This window comes from Phaethon lepturus, unplaced genomic scaffold, assembly GCF_000687285.1.
Source record: "Phaethon lepturus isolate BGI_N335 unplaced genomic scaffold, ASM68728v1 scaffold15815, whole genome shotgun sequence".
NCBI lineage: Eukaryota > Metazoa > Chordata > Aves > Phaethontiformes > Phaethontidae > Phaethon > Phaethon lepturus.
The window spans coordinates 914-22,567 of record NW_010538517.1 but is presented as its reverse complement, the minus strand read 5'-3'; the positions used below and the strand labels follow the sequence as shown (position 1 = coordinate 22,567).

At 37.0% G+C, this 21,654-nt stretch overlaps 1 protein-coding gene across 2 annotated transcripts in view; it reads right to left on the bottom strand.

Annotated features, from left to right (window-relative positions):
* GALK2 (galactokinase 2) overlaps window positions 1–21,065 on the bottom strand; it is a 47,576-nt gene extending 26,511 nt beyond the window's left edge. The window contains exons 1-5 of one of the 2 annotated variants that reach the window (XM_010286844.1): window positions 21,046–21,065; window positions 19,955–20,043; window positions 18,471–18,594; window positions 13,212–13,302; window positions 10,202–10,348 (exon numbers count right to left, since the gene is read on the bottom strand). In XM_010286844.1, coding sequence (XP_010285146.1) covers window positions 10,202–10,348; window positions 13,212–13,302; window positions 18,471–18,594; window positions 19,955–20,043; window positions 21,046–21,065 — 471 coding nt within the window. Of the gene's footprint in view, window positions 1–10,201; window positions 10,349–13,211; window positions 13,303–18,470; window positions 18,595–19,954; window positions 20,044–20,647; window positions 20,665–21,045 lie in introns of those variants that run through there. The other variant, XM_010286845.1, reaches the window with a different exon arrangement.
* Between the last annotated feature and the right edge of the window lie 589 nt (window positions 21,066–21,654).

The window sequence follows — 21,654 nt, the reverse complement described above, 5'->3', positions numbered from 1 at the left end:
TGCGGAACCTGCCTTTTGCCCCTCCTTTCATCCCTGATTTTTGTAGCCCCTGGCAGGAGACATCAGACTGGAGTTCATGAATATTACTCACTGGCAGCAGCAGAAACTTCTCCACACTGGCTGAAAAGACCATGCCAGCACACTGGTCATGCACACTTACATGGGAGCTGTGGCTGTGCAAACCTGGCCTGAAGGACACCTCCTGAGGTACGCACGATGTATATTCCACTCTTGGGCATGGCTGCCTGAGGTATTATTTCATCTGCAATTGCCAGATAAAGCCTTGCAAAGTCAGAAATGAAGAATTTCACCCTTCCCTTAGTCTGGCTGCATGTCATCTTCATATACACATCGGCTACCACTTGACTGCTTAAATTGTTTAGACTTTATGAGCCTGGGCTTATTAAATAAATATCAGGAGGAGTCTTGCAGAGGAGGAATGTTAACAATTAAGACAGTGCCACTCCCCTGTCCCTTTACATGGTCTGCTGAATTGTGCCTGGTTAAGCACTGGGCCTTGCTTCGTCCCAGCTCACCAGCTGTCCAGCTGCGTATGCTGGGCTAACAGCGCTGTTCGAGCTTGAGCAACTTTTGTTTTGAAACTCAGCAAGGATTGGCAGGACCACCAAGTAGTAACTGGCAAGGGTTGAGAAGAACCCTCTCCACAAGACAGCCCAAGGCATCCCTGAAACATTATTTGGTTTCTAATTTAAACAGGCCCTTGCTGACACAGGCTGGCCTTCTAATACTAGGATGAGAAGCATGTGAATGGAGAGGAAATAGTCATCCGTATAGAAAGGAGTTTCTACTTACTATTGAGACAAATGGACAAATGTTTGCCTTTTTGCTAAAATGAGTGAAAGGGCAAAGTTCAGAGGAACTGAATTGTAGCATTGGAAACGATTGTGAAGCCTGAACTGGAGAGCCTTGTGTACATATCTGATACTTGGAAAAGCATGGTCATATGACTAAAACAGTGAACTGAACGTCAGGAGGTCTGGGCTCAATTTCTAGCTCCATATTAAGTTTGTTGTGATTCAGGGAAAGTCCCTTCAATTCATCATGGCTCCATTTCCTCAATAAAATGAGGAGTATCTTCCCCTTCTTTGTAACTAGTAATTGCTACTTAGATGATAATGCTAAAAATATGTCTGACTTCATTACTAGAAACTGAAAAAAAAATACATTTTGCTACACAAGTTCTCTGCCTTTAGGCTTCCACTGAAAAAATTTGCTAGAACCATGTAATGAAAGCAAATAACTTTTGCCTATCTCAGAGCAATGCCTTGTTTCCATACAACTTGCAACACTCAAGAAGCTCTTTAGGGCAGGGACTGTTTGAATCATCTGTTATTTATATCTCTCTGTAGCGTATGTCTCACCTGTGAAAATACAGAGCTTCTCAGATCCCAGATTTCACTGTACAATTTGGCAACACCTCAGATGTATGTCTGAACGATACCTAGGCATGCATCACCTTCTTCCTCCTGGCTGTACTGCAGTTCAGGCAGGGAAGTAACTCAGGGCATTCTCACAGCCACATTTAGAGGAACCGCACCCCAGGCTACAGCACAGCATCACCTGCCAGGCGGGTGGGTCAGAGGGGGCCAGCCATGCCCTGGTAGGGCTCAAAGTACAACTGTTGTGCATATAAAATAAACAATGTCACCCCACTGAGTTCCGCAGGAGTCCTAAACAGGCGCTCTTGTAGAGCTAGGTGAAAGCAGACATTTGTTTTTCATGAAGCACCATGAAAAATATGCAGAAGAATAAACCCCATCAGCACATAGACTACAATTCCATCCCACGTGTTCTGATCTGTATGAGCAATCACCTTGAGCCAACCATAAAACGTAACTGGTTCTACGCACCCAAGACACATTAGCACAGTTTTTCCATTTCTAAAGCAGTATTTCAAGACTACTAATAAATCATAATTTACATCTCATAGAATTTTACATACTTTAAAAGCATTCCTACAAGGCTGTTGTTATCTTCAAATTAGAGACAGCACAGATATTTACATGATTTGTTCAAAGTCATGTGAATCAGTCACAAAGCTGAAATGAGAATTCAAAAACCTCCCTACTTCCAGTATTGTGGCTTATTTCTCTAAAGAATGTGGTCTCAGGGAAACCTTTGCAGGGTGGGTTTAATATCTTTTTAAGATGGCGGTAATGAAAAGTGGAATGAAAAGATACTAAAATTGAAGTAAAAATGGATCTGAACAGTAGTATTATGACCCTAGGAAAAAAATTACTTAGATGAATCAAAAATTTCCTTCTCTCAACTGTTCTGTGATCCACATATGCTACTGCCCTCTGAATTTCTGTATTATTCTAGCTTCATTTAATACCTTCTGGCTCTTATAATGTGAGGGGCAATGAACAATTGATTCCTATCCACTCCATCAATTATATTCATCATTTTATGGACCTCTATCACTTCCTTCTTCAAGTGCCTTTTTCCAAAGAGTCCTAGCTTACTTTTATGGAGGTCATTCTGTACCTTTGATCATCCATGTGGCTTTTCCCTGAATCTTTTTCAGTTTAACTATCTGGGTTGGTAAGAAAGGAGAGAGGCAGACTTACAGCTTTTCTTAGACTACCTTAGAGAAAAATTCACTGTATCTTTTGCTATTTTTATGTGGCAAATGAGACACATAAAATGTGTGTTAGTTAGTGTTGACATAGCCATATGGTAATGCAACCTCAACCATTTCAGCACTACTACTGCACCTCTTTCACTGAGGTTACTCTCCTGACACCATAGTCAACAGGAGAGATTATGTGACCACGTCAGTCACTCCTGTGCAAAGTCCTTTTGTGTGAACCTGCTTCACAGTGGCATGGCTGAAGCAAACTGTTCCCTTCTGCTGACAATAGTGAGGTCTGAGCTGCTTTGTACAATTGATCTCTTCAGCCTCTGAATGCGGGAGAGGGATGAGCTTATCGTGACAGTAGTAGTAGCTGGTAGGTGAGTTAAGCCTTGAAGTCTCCCTGGTGATCTGTCAAGAAACACTAAATATTGCAGCTTTTGAATGCCGGACCCAATATGATAACATACAAACGCAAACAGTGTATCTGCTGGCAAGTACACATGCCAGGTTGGCTCTGCTTCCATGGGAGATGTTTAATATCAGTGAGTTATGTGATATATTAAGTTTAACATTTTTGTTGTCTATTCAACAACAAAAAAAGATACAACATATTGAAAGGGACTATCCATAATTAAAACAATACAAAGCAACATCATTAAGAGTAGAATCTCAGTGCATACAATTCGCTCAGTTGCCTAATAAGCAATTAAGCATTAAGAAATTTATGTGAAGTAATAATCTATTTAAGGAAGCTGCTGTCTCCAAGGATTTAAAAACTGAACTCTTAGGTTTTAGATAACTCAAGTTGGAGCATTTGGAGAAACCTAAAACTAACAACGTATAAAATGTATTTTTTTCAGCCTGTTCCTTTTCAGAAGCATAATTCTAAAGTTTGCTCAGAATGTATCCTACTGCAGGAGGCAGCACCTACCAGTTTGTCCAGCAGGCAACTGGCCCCCATGTGCAGACCTAGGCTAGCCTTTGATCTAAGAGCTACACTAACTACCTCTGCTTTTTGTTTGAAACAATTTAAGGTTCTCCCTGATAAGAAGCAAGTCAATCTTGGGTTACAAAGAAAGAAATTACTACCACTTAAAACTGTTTTATCTTTGAGCCACAAGATTTCCTACCCAGCATGCAGAAAGTCTAATCTGGGAAATCATATTAGTGGAGATATAATTTAGTCTGACAAAGAAGGGTTGTGATTTTTTATTATTAGTTGCTTTATGTGTAGTTACTCTAGATGGAGAGATTTCTTGTAATAAGAACTCATCAACAGTTCTGCATCATGTTACCTGTTTTAGATTTTTAATGGAAAAAGGAGGTTTTCAGTAAAATGATACTTTTCACTAGTATGTATTTTTCTTTGTTTGTTTACTTTTCAATATGAAACACCTAAAAATCGGGTTTTGATTTTCAACTGAGTATTTTTGGTCTTTAAAAAATGTTGAAGAACTGATAAAAAAATATTTTTCTGACTGTTTCCAGGCACAATCCAACACTGAATTAGATTTGGCCATATATGCCCTGATACTTCAGCAGTATGACAAATTATGAACTACCGAATAAAGCTAATTTGATTCTCTGTGCTCCATCATTTATTTTAGTTTTTCTCAGTTTAATGTTATTGATAATAAAAATGAAGGCCTAAATGTACAAAGGTATTTAGGTATCCAAGGAATAAGAAAGTGAACAGCTGATCACTTATGAAAAATTTCCTAAAAATAGAAACCTAAAGAATTATCTGAGTGAGAACAGATAAGGGTGTGTCCTGGTTTTGGCTGGGATGGAGCTGTTTTTTCTTCCCAATAGCTGGTGTAGTGCTGTGCTTTGGAGTTGGCTAAACCACGACGGGGTGTTTCACCTTTGATAGTCCCCTTGCTCACGAAGAGGCCAAGGGCCAACTGCTCTGATTTTCACTCATGCAATAGGTCTGGACAGTATGTAAACTGTGACAGAATTTGTCCCTATATAACTGTCACTGCCAATATGTTCCATACCAGTGATCAATCCCTTTCAATCTCACACAGACATTTAAAGAAGTAAACTTGTGTAAGATTAAACCCCTTAAAAGAGTAAGACAATTAGTGAGTAGGAGACAGGCAAATATTTGTTAGTAAAACAGAATTAGTGTTGCTTAGTATTTTTTTGGAACAGCTCACCCTGCATTACCCAGAAACTTGATATATACAAATCCAGAATGACAGCAGCCAAAATAAAGCAACCCTCTCTATAAAATGATAGTATTAAATTACATCTGCCTCAGTGGTTTTATATAAGTTCATTTTGACCAAAGTTAAACATGCTAGATTTTCTATATATAACAATGCAGGAGTAGTAAATCTTTAAAATAAAAAAAAAAAATTTCTTCCTGTTTTAAATTTTCTTGTTCATGGAGGGAAGCTCCATGAAGAAAATACATAGGTTTATACAAGTTATTTTTAGACTATCATTTTTAGTGCTCCAAAAGAGTCTTCAGCGTGCAAATTTTAGTAACTGGAGTATTCAAGTATCTATTGAGCCAAAAGTCCTGTGTGTACATTTACTCTCTCTACAGCAATATGGTAATGGTTCCCCAATACATATTCATTAACATTTTTGCCAGTTTAACCTGAAAAGTCAGACTCAGTCTGTTGGTCATTTTCTGGCAAATTTAATGTAGATTTTCTATGAAATTCTACAGGGTTTGGTTCACAGCACACAGGACTGAAGATGGAGGAGAAACTTTTATAGATAAAGATGAGTATTTTACAGTCAGAATAAAACATTCTCTATCACTTAAGGCATATTTCAAGTCTAGCTAGATGGTGATTTTTTTTCTTCAATCTGTGCATGTTTTATGCGTTCGTACTTAAGTACAAAAATAACTTCTGAAATATAAGGCACTATGTTTCATTTATTAAGGTATAACATGATGCCCAAATTTTGAGATTATTTTTGTCCTTATTTTTAATATTTGGTCTTGAGTAGGAATAGATTGCTGAAAGTTACCATCTGCTTCCAGTTTGCACACAAAATCCCAATTAGCTAAACTTCATTTATGTTTTGCAAGGTAATTATGCTTACTTTTTTCCCAAATGGAAAAATATTTGTCAGATACTATCTGGATGCCCTCATAAGCACAGCAATCTTAGCTTGACTTCATCTGCCCTTTAACATGCTCAAATGCAACATTATCAATTTGGTTGAGGAGAGATTACAGCCTTTGATTACCACTGCTCCAAAGTACTCCGTTTCCCCTTGATTACAAACACACATAGTTAAACTTAACAAGTTAAAGAACCCTGGTTTTTAATTCCACAGGGAGAAAGGAACTTTAACATTTATCAATATTAACCATACTTTAAAATACAGTATTTATGTACCACTTTTTATTTCACAGAAATAATCTGAGCACAAATCTATCATGATGCAGCAATATTCTAAAATAATCCTAATCATTATCAGCACACGTTATTAATTTCAAAGTCACACTATCAATATCAATACTCACAGATTTTCTTGCCAGAGAGCTAGATATTACAGCTCTACTGCACACTGCAAAAATTATTAGGAAGTAGTAAAGTATTCAGTTAAAGCCCTTTCCTTATTATATACAGGCTTCAGAAACAAAATAATAAGGATTCCAGTTGGCCTATCTATTCTCCCACTAAAATCAATGACATTACCAGTTTGAATACAGCACAATATTGAACGTTTTGAAAATCCCACACTCAAATTCATCTGAGCCATAGTTTGAAAAAATTGAAGCCAATGGACACCGTGCCATTACAGATTAGATTTGGGTCCTTTATTTATCATTCTGTCTGACTTAGATTTTTCTCAGTCTAGATAGAGCCAAATATAATTCAACTTCCTATGCTCAACATTTCACATTCAATTAAATAAACCCTATTCGCTTTTGATCTATTTTTCCCAGTAAGTATACGTAGCCTTGAGCAACAGAAAAAATGTTAGGGTGGCTGAACAGAACTTAGCACCACAAGATTTAACATTTGGACAGCAACACTATCATCACATCTCTCAAGTAAATCTAGTTATTCAAGTACTAAGTGATTTTCTGTACTCATTAATTCCTACCATGAAACACAAAGCTGGGACAATTTAGAGCATTATTCTATTTCCTTTACAAAAAAGTATCTTCTCCTGATGAAAAGTTGTACAAAAGATTGATTTTGTAACAGTAAAATAAAAATCACTTTAAAATCAAAAGCTAATACTAAGCATTGCTGTTCTTTGAGTGATGCCAACACAGTCTTAGACTGGTATCCTGTTTGGAGGAGAAAAATGGATTCTTTTTAAAGATCGCATTCTAACTTTTCCATCTTGTTATTTGAATGCTATTGCACTGCTGCAACTGGTTAGCACTGCACATCTGGCTGAATTGTCTTGGACTGGTATTTTCCCTAAACTATTGTGTATGTGTGTGAGGGTTTTTTTAAAAAAAAAAAAATTCTATGCACACTGAAACAATGTCCTATTGCAGACTGCTACACACAATAATTAGTGAGAGCATATTTTTTTTCTGATTTTGTTTTCAACGTCAAAAAAGTGCTATTTTTAAAGTAAGCCACCATGAAATTCTAGCCATGCTTTTACAATATTTTTCATTTTGGTTTTTTTTGGCTCTTAATCTCATAGGCCCAAACTTCACACTGGAAGTGTTATCTCATAAAAGCTCTAAATTTCAATGACTTTTATTCTACAGCTACTATTCCAAACTTACACTTATCAGGAAAAGGAGTATATAACTCAAATATTCTCGTAAAAATAGTTTCACAGAAACAAAACAGATAAATATTCCATTCAGTAAAAGGTCAATTTTTCATAACTTTGGCTACAGAAGCCCTACAGTTCAGCCAAATTTGATTCCAGAGCCAAAACTTTCTATGTCCCGCTGCTACAGACCATCGTATTAAGATTTTGCAAAATCCATCAGACTAATGAGGGGCAAAAAGTCAACCTTTTCTCATAAAATTACCACCATGACCAAATATTGTTACTTATAAATACTACCATTTACAGCTTTCGCAACTCTTAAGATGGAGGGGAAAGGTAAAGTGATAACTCTTCCTTAAAAATAAACAAACACATAAATATCCAGAGCCCTAAAAATGCAAGGTCCTGGTTTGCTTTCTAGTAGAAAGGATCTGGAAAGCCCCTATTTCTGGTCAGCTAAGAATTCCCCTGCCGTGGGGGAGCTCCCAGCTGATACACAGCCAGCATTACTGGATCCTGCACAGATACCATTTGACACCAGCACAGGATGCATTAGGAGCTGGAAAGAAGTGGCCAGAGCATGTTTTATACTTCTGAGGGTTCACATGCCTAGATTGCTCTAATTTATACTCAGACTAGCTCTGCCTTATACAAGGCAGTTCTGTGAGGTGAAGCATAAATTCAGTGCAACAGAGAATCTGGATTTAGCTAGATATAAGAGGTTTCTAATGCTAAATCATAAATTAGCCATGAACACTGAACTTGTTTTTACTGTCTTGTAAGATTTGGGGAAAACTTAGAGCCTGGACAAAAGTAATCAGTCTTCAGAGCTGTCACCCTCTGTCTTAACCACCACAACCAGGTTTCTTGGTCTATGCAAGCACAAAAAACTTTGGACATGTTTTTTAACTGCTCCTATGTTGGCTATTGGGAATTTTCATCTGTACATTAATTGCTCATTTTTCATCACAAGTGCAAAATATTTGGCTGCAGACAGCAGGATTTCCTGACAAAAATGTGCAATTGTGTCTCTTGTGTTTGTCCAACTATATTTGAGGCACAAGATTAACTTTCAGCACATTTTCCAACCAGCAAGCAGAAGAGATTTTGGTTGATTGAACAGGACACATGAGTAGAAGACATTCAGTGGAGTCTCTGTCTTCCTTCTGTTCCTCCACAAGTTTCTATGAAAATGCCAAAAGAAGTTTTGCACCTTTCTGTAGAACAGGTCTGGCATAATGCCGGCCGGTACTCCCAAGCCATGTGTAAATTCAGCTCAAGATACACACTGTATCATTCATTCTCTCAAGAAGCTGTACAGTATTTCTTAGAATAATGAAAACCTGGCTTCTGGTTTTCCAGATACAGATTTCTACTACCTAGTAAAATTTGGGCTTTCTGACCTCTGTCAGTTTTATGGATTTTGCAGATACCCGATTTCTGAACACGTGCACTCCACTGATTTTGATCAGTAGTTCCCAAGCTTAGCTCATTTGGTTACCACCATCAGAGAGGGTGCTGACCTGTGATAATACCATCTATGCAAAACCAGAAGCTTATTGCCAAGCCAGGTATGCATGTATAAAAAAGCACATCTGTCACCTCCAACCCTCTTAGTGCAAAGTCCCATTCATCAAAGCGGGATCCTCAATTCCAGGTTCTCATCTACCATTGCACTACATGTCTCACCACACAAACTAGAGCCTCTGTTAAGTGTCCAATCCCTTACTTACCTTTTGACCACACATCGCAGCAACACAAAGCAGGGTGACAGTGACTGTAGCCACAGCCTGCTAGAGAAAAAAGCCGCCCTGCTTCACCAACCCTGCTTCCTCCTGCCTTAACTCTGCTTGATGCCCTCCCGAAGCAAGCACTGTGAGCTGTGCAATGTGAGCTGGAGCACTTACTGCTGAGCAGATTGCTGCAGCTGCAGCTACACAGAGAAGCAAGTCACAACTGATCAGCAAACACCTTCTGTGTGGATCTGTTTACCTCATGGCTCAGATAAGTGCTTGTATACAAGCACAGTTAACAGCTGCCATCATCCCGTACCACTTCAAGTTGGCTTTGTACCACAATCTGGGAATGTCTGCCTTAGACAATAGGCACAAATATGCATAACAGCCACATTTAGATCTGTTCTTTTCTCTTCCTGACAATGTTCTAATTTAAGATCTTAGTTTCACTTAACCAGACATTTTTACTGGAGAGAACTTCATTCCCATATGGCACCTTCAAGGACGATGACTCCTCCAGAAATTTGTATTACATGAGCCAAATTCTACTAACAGTTGTACTGCTAACAGGTCACATACTTGGGGTTGGTTTTTAGACTAATGTTTGTTTAAAAAAGTGAGGAATACATTTTGGATTGTAAATACGTTCATTCCAAAAAAACTGTGAAGAGAATAAGGAGAGTCAGATGGAAGAATTTTACCTCTACTTTGTGCTGATTATATAATTTATCAAGAAATTGTTCCACAGGCCTCCAACAGATGCTCTGCTGTTAAAGCCATGAAAAGTCATTCAGGGAGAGGGTAAAGGCCTCGGGGGTGTGGTCCACATGCTTCAGCACATATATCCTCAGTCCTGGCCTGCAGATAGCACATCTGGTCCAGGCATGGACCTGATGGTTGGCCAAAATACAGGCTTACAATAATGCTCCTTTTTTCAGCTTTAATGTAAGCCTCTTTTCTTGCCAAATTCAAATCCTGCCAAAATTTGGCCAAAGATGTTTGCTCCATTGTGCAATATCTTAAGTTTATATCCAACAACTCTTTGCAAAAACAATTGTATCGTGTTTTTAATGTTTACAGGCATTAACAATATTTAATTTTAAGTAGAATTTTACTGCTGACACTCTCGTGTTTTACAGTAAATTACCTTAGAGAGGGTTTTTCCATTAGCTTTCAGTGTCACGAGTCCTGCACAGCACACCAAAGCACTGGAGCTAGAGAGACCAGAACTTGGAGGGATGGTTCCATCTAGCAGACAATTCATTCCAGTTGGGTTATTAAGACCAAAATGTTCCTAACAATGAAAAAATAAACAATCTCAGTTTCAAGTACAGACAGGCTCAGGCTTGCAATTATCTGATACTTAGAAAGAGAATCTTTCTGCTGAGTTGCTGGAACCAAGAACCTGCTTCTGGTATCTCCAAAATAAAGTAAAATTTTCATTCTATCTCTTAATAACAATGCCAATGGTAGGGCTTCAGCCAAAGGTATGTCTACAATTCCTGTACATAAACATATACGAGCTGACAGAACTGTACCCCAAGCAGAAGTCAGTATGGGCTAAATGCCCAAGAATTTACAAAACTTCGTGGGTGGGTTTTGCAGCAATTGGCTCTGCTCTGAGCTGCCATGGTGACAGTACCAGAGGTTACCAATCATTTTATACCCTAATTTTGTCCTTTTCTCTACAGCTCCTCACTTAAGGCATCCTGAAGAGCTTAAGGTCCACTTTATGCTTCACTTCTAATGCTGACATGTGGTATGAGGGAGCCACATCATGCTAATGGAGAACTAGTAGCTGGGCAGCTGTATTCAAAGCCAGATACTCCTATCTCCTGAAGCACCCACAGGACTCACACTGAGAAAACCACAATGGTACTCAAAGGACACGATGCTTTAGGAGGCACAAAGATGTATCTACCAGCATGATGGTCACTCTCATGCTATCTTTAGAATAGTTTAGATATCACAGATAACACATTTAATCCAGAAGTCATAAATCCTCGTGTACATACTCTTTTAATTACTCTTTAGTTGCTTTGTCTTTTTATTTATAATCACTTTAATATAAATTTCTCTCTGTTGTTAGTTTGAAACAAACATGCAGTATTTATTAAAAAATAATTGAATGTATATCGGGGGTTATACGAATAGCTACATTCTGATACAGATTTATATGTTGATAAACTATGTTACAATGTCAATAATCAGAAAAAATGGCAATGTTTCCATAAAGAAATTCCCACCTTCAAAAGATTTCTACTACAACAACTTCAACCATAAATACCAATGGTAGAGATCAGCAAACACAAAGAGCCTCCTTTAATGTCTTGTACCATCACTTCAAATTATTTTAAATTGCCCTTTCTACAAATATAAGGGAATTCATACCTAAAATACTACTGCTGCCCATGCCCCTTCATGAAGAACACTAGACAGGCTTGTTCAAAAACAAAAAATGCTTGAGTAACCAGAAACTGATCCACAGTTTCTGGATTGTCTTGAATTTGAATCAGGCTTGCAAACTTATCACGCAATGTTTAAATAGAAAACGTACTTCAGTTTCAAAAATGAAAATGGACTTTGCCAAGTTCTGCAATAGTTCTGTCCCAAAAGGATAGCATGTTCAACTTAATATAAACAGATTATCCCGCTGGACCCTCTGAGTACTTGTATTTCAGTGTTTCTCAAGTCTGTAACATTTATGCTTATTTTCTGCCAGCGCTAGAGTCTGCAAACCTGCTTTGCAAATTAACCTTCAAGTATGAAAGCTTGTCCTTAGGAAACAAATCTCAGTAGCAGACTGCAAAATAAATAAAGTCAATTGGTCATGCTAGCCTTAATATAAGAAAGGATATATTGTAAAGAAACCTAATCTATATCTCTACAGTCAATGTAATTTAAATGCCTGTGTTACTGAGTAATACCAAATCGAAAATACTCATGTTACTGCAAACGTAAGTAATTTATTGGGGTCTAAACACATGGGTGGGGGTCTGTTTAGGAACTGTGGATTGTAATAAAATGACTTCTAGCACTGATTTTTCCAAATATTGTATTTTGAAGACTCTGGTGGCAGGTCTGAGGTGGGCTTTGTTGGCCACCTGCAGTCCTTATCTATTGTATCGTCCTGTGGGGTGACCTAGATGGCCTACCCCGAGGCAAGCTTCACGTGTTTTAAAAAGCACATTTACCCATAATCCGGGCTGGCTGTGGCAATGCATTCTGACCTAGCCATCACTGTTTATCCCATCTGCCCTTCCAGAAATATCACTGGATTGACCTCAGCTGAGAAGTCACCATGTTTTTTTGTCAAAGGGCCACAAATCACCTGCAAACACCAGGTGAGATTTATAGGAAGCCTCAACTGTGAGCTCAGGCTGCCTCCCAAGACAACACTGATGATCAGCACTTGGTTTCACAAGCAGTTCAGTCCTCAAGTCAGGAGAGAGGTTGGCTCACAAAGAAGATAAAGCTCAAATGAGTGGACAGGAAAATGTCTGTCTGTTCTGTGATCCTGCCTTTACTGTAAGTATGCCATTTCCTGCATAGCTGCACTCTTAAATCAGTAAATTTTGAAAATTTCCTTCAAATTCCACACACTGAAAATCTGGATAATAATGGCTCTTACTGGAATATTTCTTCTGTATGCTGTTTACTTACTTTTTACATTTTCTTTTGCTTACTGCATGAGTCAACTTTACTCAGTTGTTGTGCACAAGTCATAGGTTTGCAACATTAATGGAAATTAATGTTTTTCTAAAATCTTTTCATAGAAAGAAAAGAACTAAAATATGTTCTTTGTGTCCTCACACAAGCCTCCAAACTTTATAAAAGGCAAATTTTAATTAGATGATTCCCTTGGAAAGCAATCTTTTTAACTTCAAAATACAGAAATGTCATCTTGATAATGAGTTTATCATGACTTTACTAAATCAGCAATTACTTGTTATTGTAATTCATGTAATAAAAATTAAAATAGCACTTTGCAAATATTTTAAACCCATTTGTATCTCCTCTTCAAATTTTAACATAAAATATTTAACTGTAAGTCAAGAATAGCTATAGAATGCATGGAAGTATTTTGAGGGTGAACAGATATGCTTGTCTTATTTTATGTCTACATTAATTTCATAAGTTAAATAGATTTGGCTTACCTGAATACCCTTCAGTCCACACAGGAAGTAGTTATGCCATTGAGGTTTGTTTTTGTTAATCTGAATGTTATTAACACTAGTACTGAAATCCCTGCAAAAAAACACAGAAAAACCTTGAGGCTTTAACTTGGCAATAAATTTAGTTTGAAAAAACATGGCTTATTACTGCCACCTGCTGTTGAACAAAAACATTTTGATATTCTTTTTTTCAGTGCAATATTTTTCTGGGTTTTTTTTTACAGGTTTCGTTATTAATTAATTCTATAAGAATATTTTAGATGGAAGCATAAGAATTTTTACTTAAGTTGGAGAATTTATTACAAAAATTCAGAAATTAAACTGCCTTTGGCATCCTTAATTAAGGCAGCATGCCTTTCATCACATGTATGTATGTTCTCTTGATCTCTGAGAGAAGTGAAAATCTAAATAATTGTATCTGTCAAACTTAGAATACAGATAAGTACACTTCAGGCTCTCTGGTAATCCCTGCTCAGGAATCCATCTTCATTACCTTTGCTCTGAATGGCAGTTCATTAAAACAGGCCTAATGCTGCAAAATTATATTATGTATGTTACAAGACATAATTAAAATAATTTAGTTTAAAATAATTTATGTATGTCCTCCAGGATAATTCTGATAATGGTTTTCCTACTCCCTCTTCATTTCAAAATAATAAAAATGGTAAGCCTGAATGTTCCTAAAGAAACTAATGCCACAGATAAGTGCTGTCAAAACGGGCATGGAGTGATGTGCAGAGGCCTCAGAGGAGCATGCATTAATCACCGAAAAGTGCAGATTGTTTAGAAGTCCATACTCTTGAAGGCCCAATAACTATATCTACCTGATGTCATTACAGCAGATGCCCAACACAGAAAGAGGAAAGGCATTGAGAATACCAAGAAAAGTTAACAAAAAATACTCAAAAGTTGTAATGAATACCATTGTGAAGATGTTTTGATCGGTAAAGTGTTCTGTTACCTACGGAGAAACAATTAGACTAATATAAAGCATCTTTACAATGATATAATTGTCTTCAAGTGATGGTTGAAAACTTCACTTTATTCTGGTGCAATTATAAAGGCTACAATTTTTCTGTTATGCAACCCCCAAACCTGACAGCCAGTGTAAAAATGGACCCACAATCCTGCATCCTCTTCACATGGTCTAATGCTAGCTATGCTGTAGTGAGCTACTCCACTTCTATTACCAGTTTACAACCTATTCCTAGCTCAATGTTACATGACAGATCTCACACTTTAAGTACCAGGTTAGAATTACCATTTTGTCACTTATTCAATTGTGATGACATTCAATTTCAACATTCAGTACAGTGCAGAAATATCAGAGATTGGTGTATAGTTACAACTTGTAAGTTGCTGTCTTTCAGTCTGAACTGTTCAAAATAGTGCCGCTTACAGGACTTTATCAACAATGCAGCATCAAAGAATTGGACGAAGTTAGTGTCAGAAATTACTGGGGTTTGTAGAGTAACACAGAAGATCTGAAAGGGAGTATTGAGATTACAATACAAGAGAAGTTTGAGAATAGCTGTAAAATCTTCTGATTTGAGATTCATGTGTATTTAGAACAATCTCAGAGAGAATAAAACAACATAATTTTCCTTATGGCTTTTGAATATAACAAAATCAGAAGTACTTGTAAAATAGAAAATACTTGTCAAAAGTTAAGAAGATTAAAAAAACTGTGTTTGCTTATGTTTGTTTTCTATAATAATCCTAAATTATTACTGTAAAAAAGCAAGGTTGATGGAAATCAATGCACAGAAGTGATTAACAGAAAGCAAATTTGAAAAAATTTCAAAAAAAGTTCGCAAATATTTTATCTTTGTAGGTCTTTTTATACAATCAAAGTAAAACATCAATGAAGAAGATGACATATACTATGATTACATTTGCGGGTTCTCAAAATAAATTAAAATAACTTCTTAAAATGCATTTTGCTCACTCCTGCAATCTTCTTGCATCAAAAATTAAAGAAAAAATGGCTTCGATTTTTGGTAGGTTTCATATGGACATATCTCACACAAAAAAAGAATGTGGGACTGTCAAGATCCTCAGTTTGTAGGTCTGTTTTTTTTGTTATCACATTCAATTTGTTATAAAACCAGATTCCTAAATGCCCAAGCTTTATCTTAAATCAGTAAACCATCAGTCTTGCCTTCAATTCTCCTACTGGAAGATAGGAAGCTTGATATAAGAACTTTATAATAAAATGAAATAAAAAATTGGGAAAAATCATATCCATGAAGTAAAAATATTCTGATATTGTCGGTTCTAGCCTGTTTTAAAGGATTCTTGGGAAAGAATCCTCCAAGGATTGCCCCTTGCCCCTCCTCCAAGGCTACATATAAACACTCCAATTCTTCTGCATAATTAGAAGTGATTTTTTTGATTAGTGTGGAAAAAAAACATGTGGCTGAGGTGTTTTTTACTGCTTGAATAGTAATTAATCCTCATTTGTGGGAGACCAATTTGGCTCTTTCTCACAGAACCTCATTGTCTTGTCAATCTGTTGGTTTATCTGTTTGGGACCTCGATTAAAAAAATGAAGTTTTAAAAAAAAAAAAAAAAAACAAAACACCACGTTCAGGTTTTGCCACGAGATGGAAACCAATTGATAACTATCATCCTCTGGTATTTCTGAAGGCATTTTGAGAAGTATCAGATATTCTCTGTACACATACTTCTCAATTACAAAGATGTTATATGAAGGGGAGGTATCAGGAACTTCAAAAGACTGTAACTTTGGAATACTGTTTTAGTCCAAATAACATAAAAGGCATCTGATCAGTTGGGATGATTTATGATAAAAAACACATGGGTGTTTTTTCTTGCAACCTGTTCTCTGTCCTGTTTTTCCTAAAAGTTAACATGAACTATCAGGGTGGAAGATGGCTACAGAACTGTTACACATTTTACCAGTTCACAAAACAAGAATGAAATAGGAAATAGTGATTCTATGGAGGCTTATGGTTAGTCCTTGTTCACCAAAGGCCTATATATATATGCATTCACCACAGGCATAAATCTAGGCTGGGAAAAAAAGATACACTGTCAACAGTTTTGTTATGTGGTGTAACATCCAAAGTGTTGAAAAATATTTCTTTGTTAGGAAATTATGGGCATGTTTTAGCTCTGTTTTGAAGCAACAGTGTCTCAACAAAAGAGACGCTTAATGCTGTATACTGAGACCTCTTCTTGGTTTACGGTTTGAAACATATGATTTCAAACTGAAACCAGGACAGATATAAAAAATATAGTAACTGTGTATGCAATTTGAATTCAAAGGCTGTAATTCTAGATTTTGTAGGAACTGTATGTACCTTAGGAGAAGGCCATTTCAACTGTGATGTAATGTGCCAAAGCTTAAAGACCAAGTAAAAATGTTTACCTTTTGGTTACTGCTTTATTTAGTATCCATTACAACAACTTTTCTTAATCAAAGCTATTATAATTATGGAACTATGGCCTCTTGCAGAATGGTTTTGCGATACAGATTAAGCCCTGTTGGAGGTTGCTACTAAGGAAAGGGTAAGGTCCCACTCGTGTCTTCCATTTTGTTTCCCCCTGCTCACCGTGGTGTGTTCCCACTGTTTACCCCAAGTCAGCTTTAGTGCTGAGTGCATGGCAATTCAACTTACTAAAAGACAGAAAACTAACCAGGCAAAAAAAATGAACTAATAGTACATTTTATCTTAACATCAGACAAGTACTACTCCCACTAAAAGGCAGAGGGTGGACTGGTGTTAGAAGCAGGGACAGAGAGACTAGAGGTAAAAGAAGCAAGCCATTGCCTTTTGGTGGCGGCAAACTCTCAATTCAGCTCAGCTATAGTGTGAAAACATACTCCACAAAGTGAGTGAAATATATTTCAGTATTTATAATTAGCACAGAAGTAAAAATTCCTGTCAACTGCCTTAGTAGCAGGCAGCAGCTCAGAACATGTGTTTTTAGCAAACTGAGCTTTAAGCCGGAATAGGTGCTTAAATAGTTCCCACTTTTGGCAATATGTTCCCGTCCCTGTGCTGTCATACACTGTGCTTTCAGGGAGTAATTTACCATTGGCATAAACCAATGGCTTAAACTAAGCTTGTGCTGATTCTGATTTTTGCAAAATGCTCACAAAAGTTCATGTGGATGAGTGACCTGATCTGAACTGCCATGCAACCACACAAGTATCAGTCTGTTACAAGGAAGGAGGCAGAAAAATGTGGCTGAAGTTGAAAAGAATGTCAGGATTATTTCCCTACGTTCAGCACTTGTGAGACCATAGCTGGAATACTATGTCAAATTTTGGGGTTTCCCAAAACATTAAAGATATTGGCAAACTGCAGGGAGTCCAGCAGAAGGCCATCAAGATAGTTATAAAGGATCTCCAAAGGTCCCTTCCAACCTAAATTAGTCTATGATTCTGTGAACAAGTGGCTGTGGAGGAAGTGGAAGAGAGGCAACACAGATTCCTTGAGCCAGGACTGTTGCTAAAGCTGTGGTGGTGTGAAAATACAGCCCCAGGTTCTCCAGGGCAGGGGAGTGTTACCTTACATATGCAGTAATTGATTACAAAACATTTCATTCCCTTCTCCAGGAGAAACTGAACTGCTGTCAATTATGGGGATTACATCAAGAAAGGTGAACTAAAAGATGGGAAGAGAGGATTGCACTTTTAGAAAGAGTGAAAAATCAGAGGCCTCGCAAGAGAAATCCAAACAAACAAGTGGGAGACAGAAGCAGCAAACCTACAGCTCTGAACTAATATGCACAGCACACCGTCAATGGGATTCCATCTGTATTTTAGGGATATTTTTTAGGAAAAAACACATTCCATTCCATCAATCCATTCCATCTTCCATCTATATAATTAATTTTACACAATTAAACTCTATATTGCAATTGAAGTTTGTCAGATCTCTGAAAAGTTAACCTGTATTGCAATTGCATAAAGAGGTTTGTTGTGGTTTAGCCCTAGGTGGCAACTAAGCACCACGCAGCCACTCGCTCACTCCCCCACGGTGGTACCGGGGAGAGAATCAGAAAAGTAAAAATGAGGAAAGTCATGGGTTGAGATAAAGACAGTTTAATACGGCAAGCAAAAGCCACACAAAGGCAAAAATAAGGCAAGCAAAGCAAAACAAGGAATTCATTCACCACGCCCCATGGGCAGGCAGATGTTCAGCTCTACCCTGGCTGAAACCAGGACAAGGTTGATAAAACTTAGTGAATAAACAAAATAATACTTACAAGTAGAAAGAATTTATATTTGCCAGTTGCACAACTTGACTTTTTACAGGTTCTACTGCAATCAGTATATCTTGTTCTATAGCCATAGGGAGCACAGCATAACCACAGTAGTCTATATGTTCTCCTACCAAAGAAAGAGACAATTAAAAATATTTTGGAATAATTCTTTCTAGAATAGCAGTATCAAGGCTTCTACAGAGGTTCAGTGTTGTTTAATGTATGAGACAATTGCTGAGTATAGTCTCAACTCTTATTATTTAAAGCTTGAGGCGCATTTCTTCCATTTCATATTACTGCACAAAAATTTTGTTCTTTAGTGATTTTTATCTATTGCACCGGTTTATAAATCTTCGTGGTTTAACATTGGGTTATAAAAACTAAAAAAACACTACGTAGATTATTGTCCAGCAATGAGAATGGACATATTATTTGTACACTGGTTGTGACAGTACAAAACATTAAGTCAAAGTCAAATCAGTCCCATTTAACTTACGACTAGAAGAGATAAAGGCAGCACATGACTCCTCATTATATGATTCCCTCTGCTCATGTGGGTGATTCATTAGCCACTAGATAAGGCTTGTGGTGCAAATTTTACTTTTCTGGGGGACTTTTTTCCAAGAAGATAATAATGATATTTAAATAATCATGAATACAGTTACATACAATACGTAAAGTGACATTCAAATGGAAAATGTACGTAGTAAACCAGAGAGCATACACTGTTTATTTAATCTATATGATATGTTCACACAACACTGAGATAACAATTATCATTAATTGCACGATGGACCAATTAATTTATAAAGCCCCATTTTGCAGGATCCTTTTACTTACAATGTCTTCAAATGCACAGGGTTACATTATGAATATACAAGAAATTGAGCTCTAGGGAGAGGACAATCCTAATACAGATAGAGAAATCTCAAAATAAGGCTACCACAGAAATACAACTAAGTCCTAAATACAAAATAATTGTGTCTCTCCAGTCTGCCAGTGAGTCACAACCAACTGTTCTAAGTTCTGTGGACACATCTCTATGGAAGAGTAAAGAAGAGCAGACGATGGTAGAATCATTTCATGCTTTATTATATGCATTGCTGTGTGGCTGATTATAACTTAAATTATAATGGAAGAGAAAAAAATATACTAATTTAATTTTTGGATGCACTGTTAATCAACTACTTTAGATTTCTAAAGCCTTTTGGAAAAAAGGTATCCAACCATAAGCTGGCAATTTACTCCAATTTTCAAAACCATCACTACTGTCTATAAATGTTTTTTTCCAAAACTGGTATTTGAGTGTGCAGTTGTTTATAATGAGGTGTAATAAAAGCTAGTAAAATATTATATTGTCTTTTCCATTTATCACAAGCAACTCCTCTGAAAAAAAAAATTATGACCAACATTATTTTTATTCCATGTTTTAAACTACATGACAGCAGATAAAATAAAATAACAGAAGATTAATTTTTCTCTTTTACCTATTAAGTTGACTCGCCCTGGTGCACGGACATAAAACTTGGGAGACGATCCAAATTTTGATATAAACATCTCCTTCAGCTTCTGCAATCTGAAAGGCAGATTAGAAACATGTAGGAGGATTGCATAAAAGGCAGGAAGCCTATGGTCTAAAATGTTTCTTGAAGTAGATTTGATTCAACTTTTTGAAGTGGAGCAACTTTTTGAAGTGGAGCTTTCTCCGTTACATCAGGAGCGACATTAAGCTGCTTATTTTTGCTCTTCACATAACATTGACTGTGACAGGGAAGACTCTATTTAGAATATTCTAACTAATAAGAAATATGTATGTTGACTTGAAAAGGATAGAGGGGGCTTCATTTTAAGTCCGCTGTCTAGGGTGGTTCTAGACAGAAGCAGGGAAGGCAGTTGCCTGAGGTAACAAAATACCATGGCCTCTACCTACCTACCTCTCCTATGCCACAGCTCTGTAAAACTGTTTACCATTGAGGAAGAAACTGGCACATCTGGACCAATGGCTTGTTTGTGGCACCAGGATTTGTCACATACACACATGCAGAGGCATCCCCTTCAGAGTCAGATCTGACTGCACCAGGCCTGAGCAAATTAATTTTCTTCTAAGTTTTGACTTTTTCAAATTCCACATTGGACACATTTCTGTACAAATGCATATACAGAGAACTAAAACTCCAAACCTCAGATTATCGCTGTGATTTATTTAGACTGTATTTATACTACAGGTTTACAGCTACAGTTCCCAGAAAGTTTTTCAGGTTTTCCATTTGGAGGTGCTAGATGTGCCACTGAAAGTTCCAACACAAAGAAAACTTTCACATATCATTTTATTTCCTAAGACTGTAAGGGTATCTAGCTTCTGTGTTTGTAAAGTTGGGATGCTCTAGCATGTTATGCAGGAACAGTGGGTAAACAAAAACTGAGAAGAGATTATGCCACTATCTTAGTGAAGCATAAGAAATTTGATAGTGATTCACTTCAAAACTACCTTAAAGCAATTTAGGTTGCACACTTTCATTAATGTAAGCAACAGACTAAAATGATGAAAAAGCAGTAAAAATAATCTTTAAAATTGGACTTAAAATACTTCACTGGCATACCCTGTTGGATTTAAAGCATGTAGCCAATTTTTTTTTGTTTGTTTTTAGTCTACTAACAAAAATCCAGTAACGGGAACCCTGCTAAGGTTTCTACACTTAGTCTAAAACTAGAACTGGAAGCCTAGTTAATGGAAAGCGTAAGTAAGAAGACAGCAACGAGAAACAGATGTTACAAAATTTCACAGTCAATTATTTAGTTTGTACTTCTTTGTAAAAGCTGTGTTACTGTCCAGCAACATATATTCAAGTGTTTTGTAAGATTTCTTTAGATGGAAAGCTACAGAATATTATTCGTTGTGATGTCTTTGGTATTTCAGTACTTTTCCATTTTGGTGTCCAGTAACAAAGCTCTATTAGGTCCCTTTACAATTTCCTCTTCTTATAATCTCCCCGAGTATTGACTAGTTTATCACTCTTCCAATTAGCAATCTCTGACATTTCACTGTACAATCCCTTTTCCGGATCACAGTAATATAGTCCATGAGGGAATCTGTTGGCAGAATTCTAAGTGTTAACTTTATTCCTTTTTGTGTCAGTATTTAGAATGCTGCTTTGTTTCACAGATAGTTTTATAGTGGTGTTGGTAC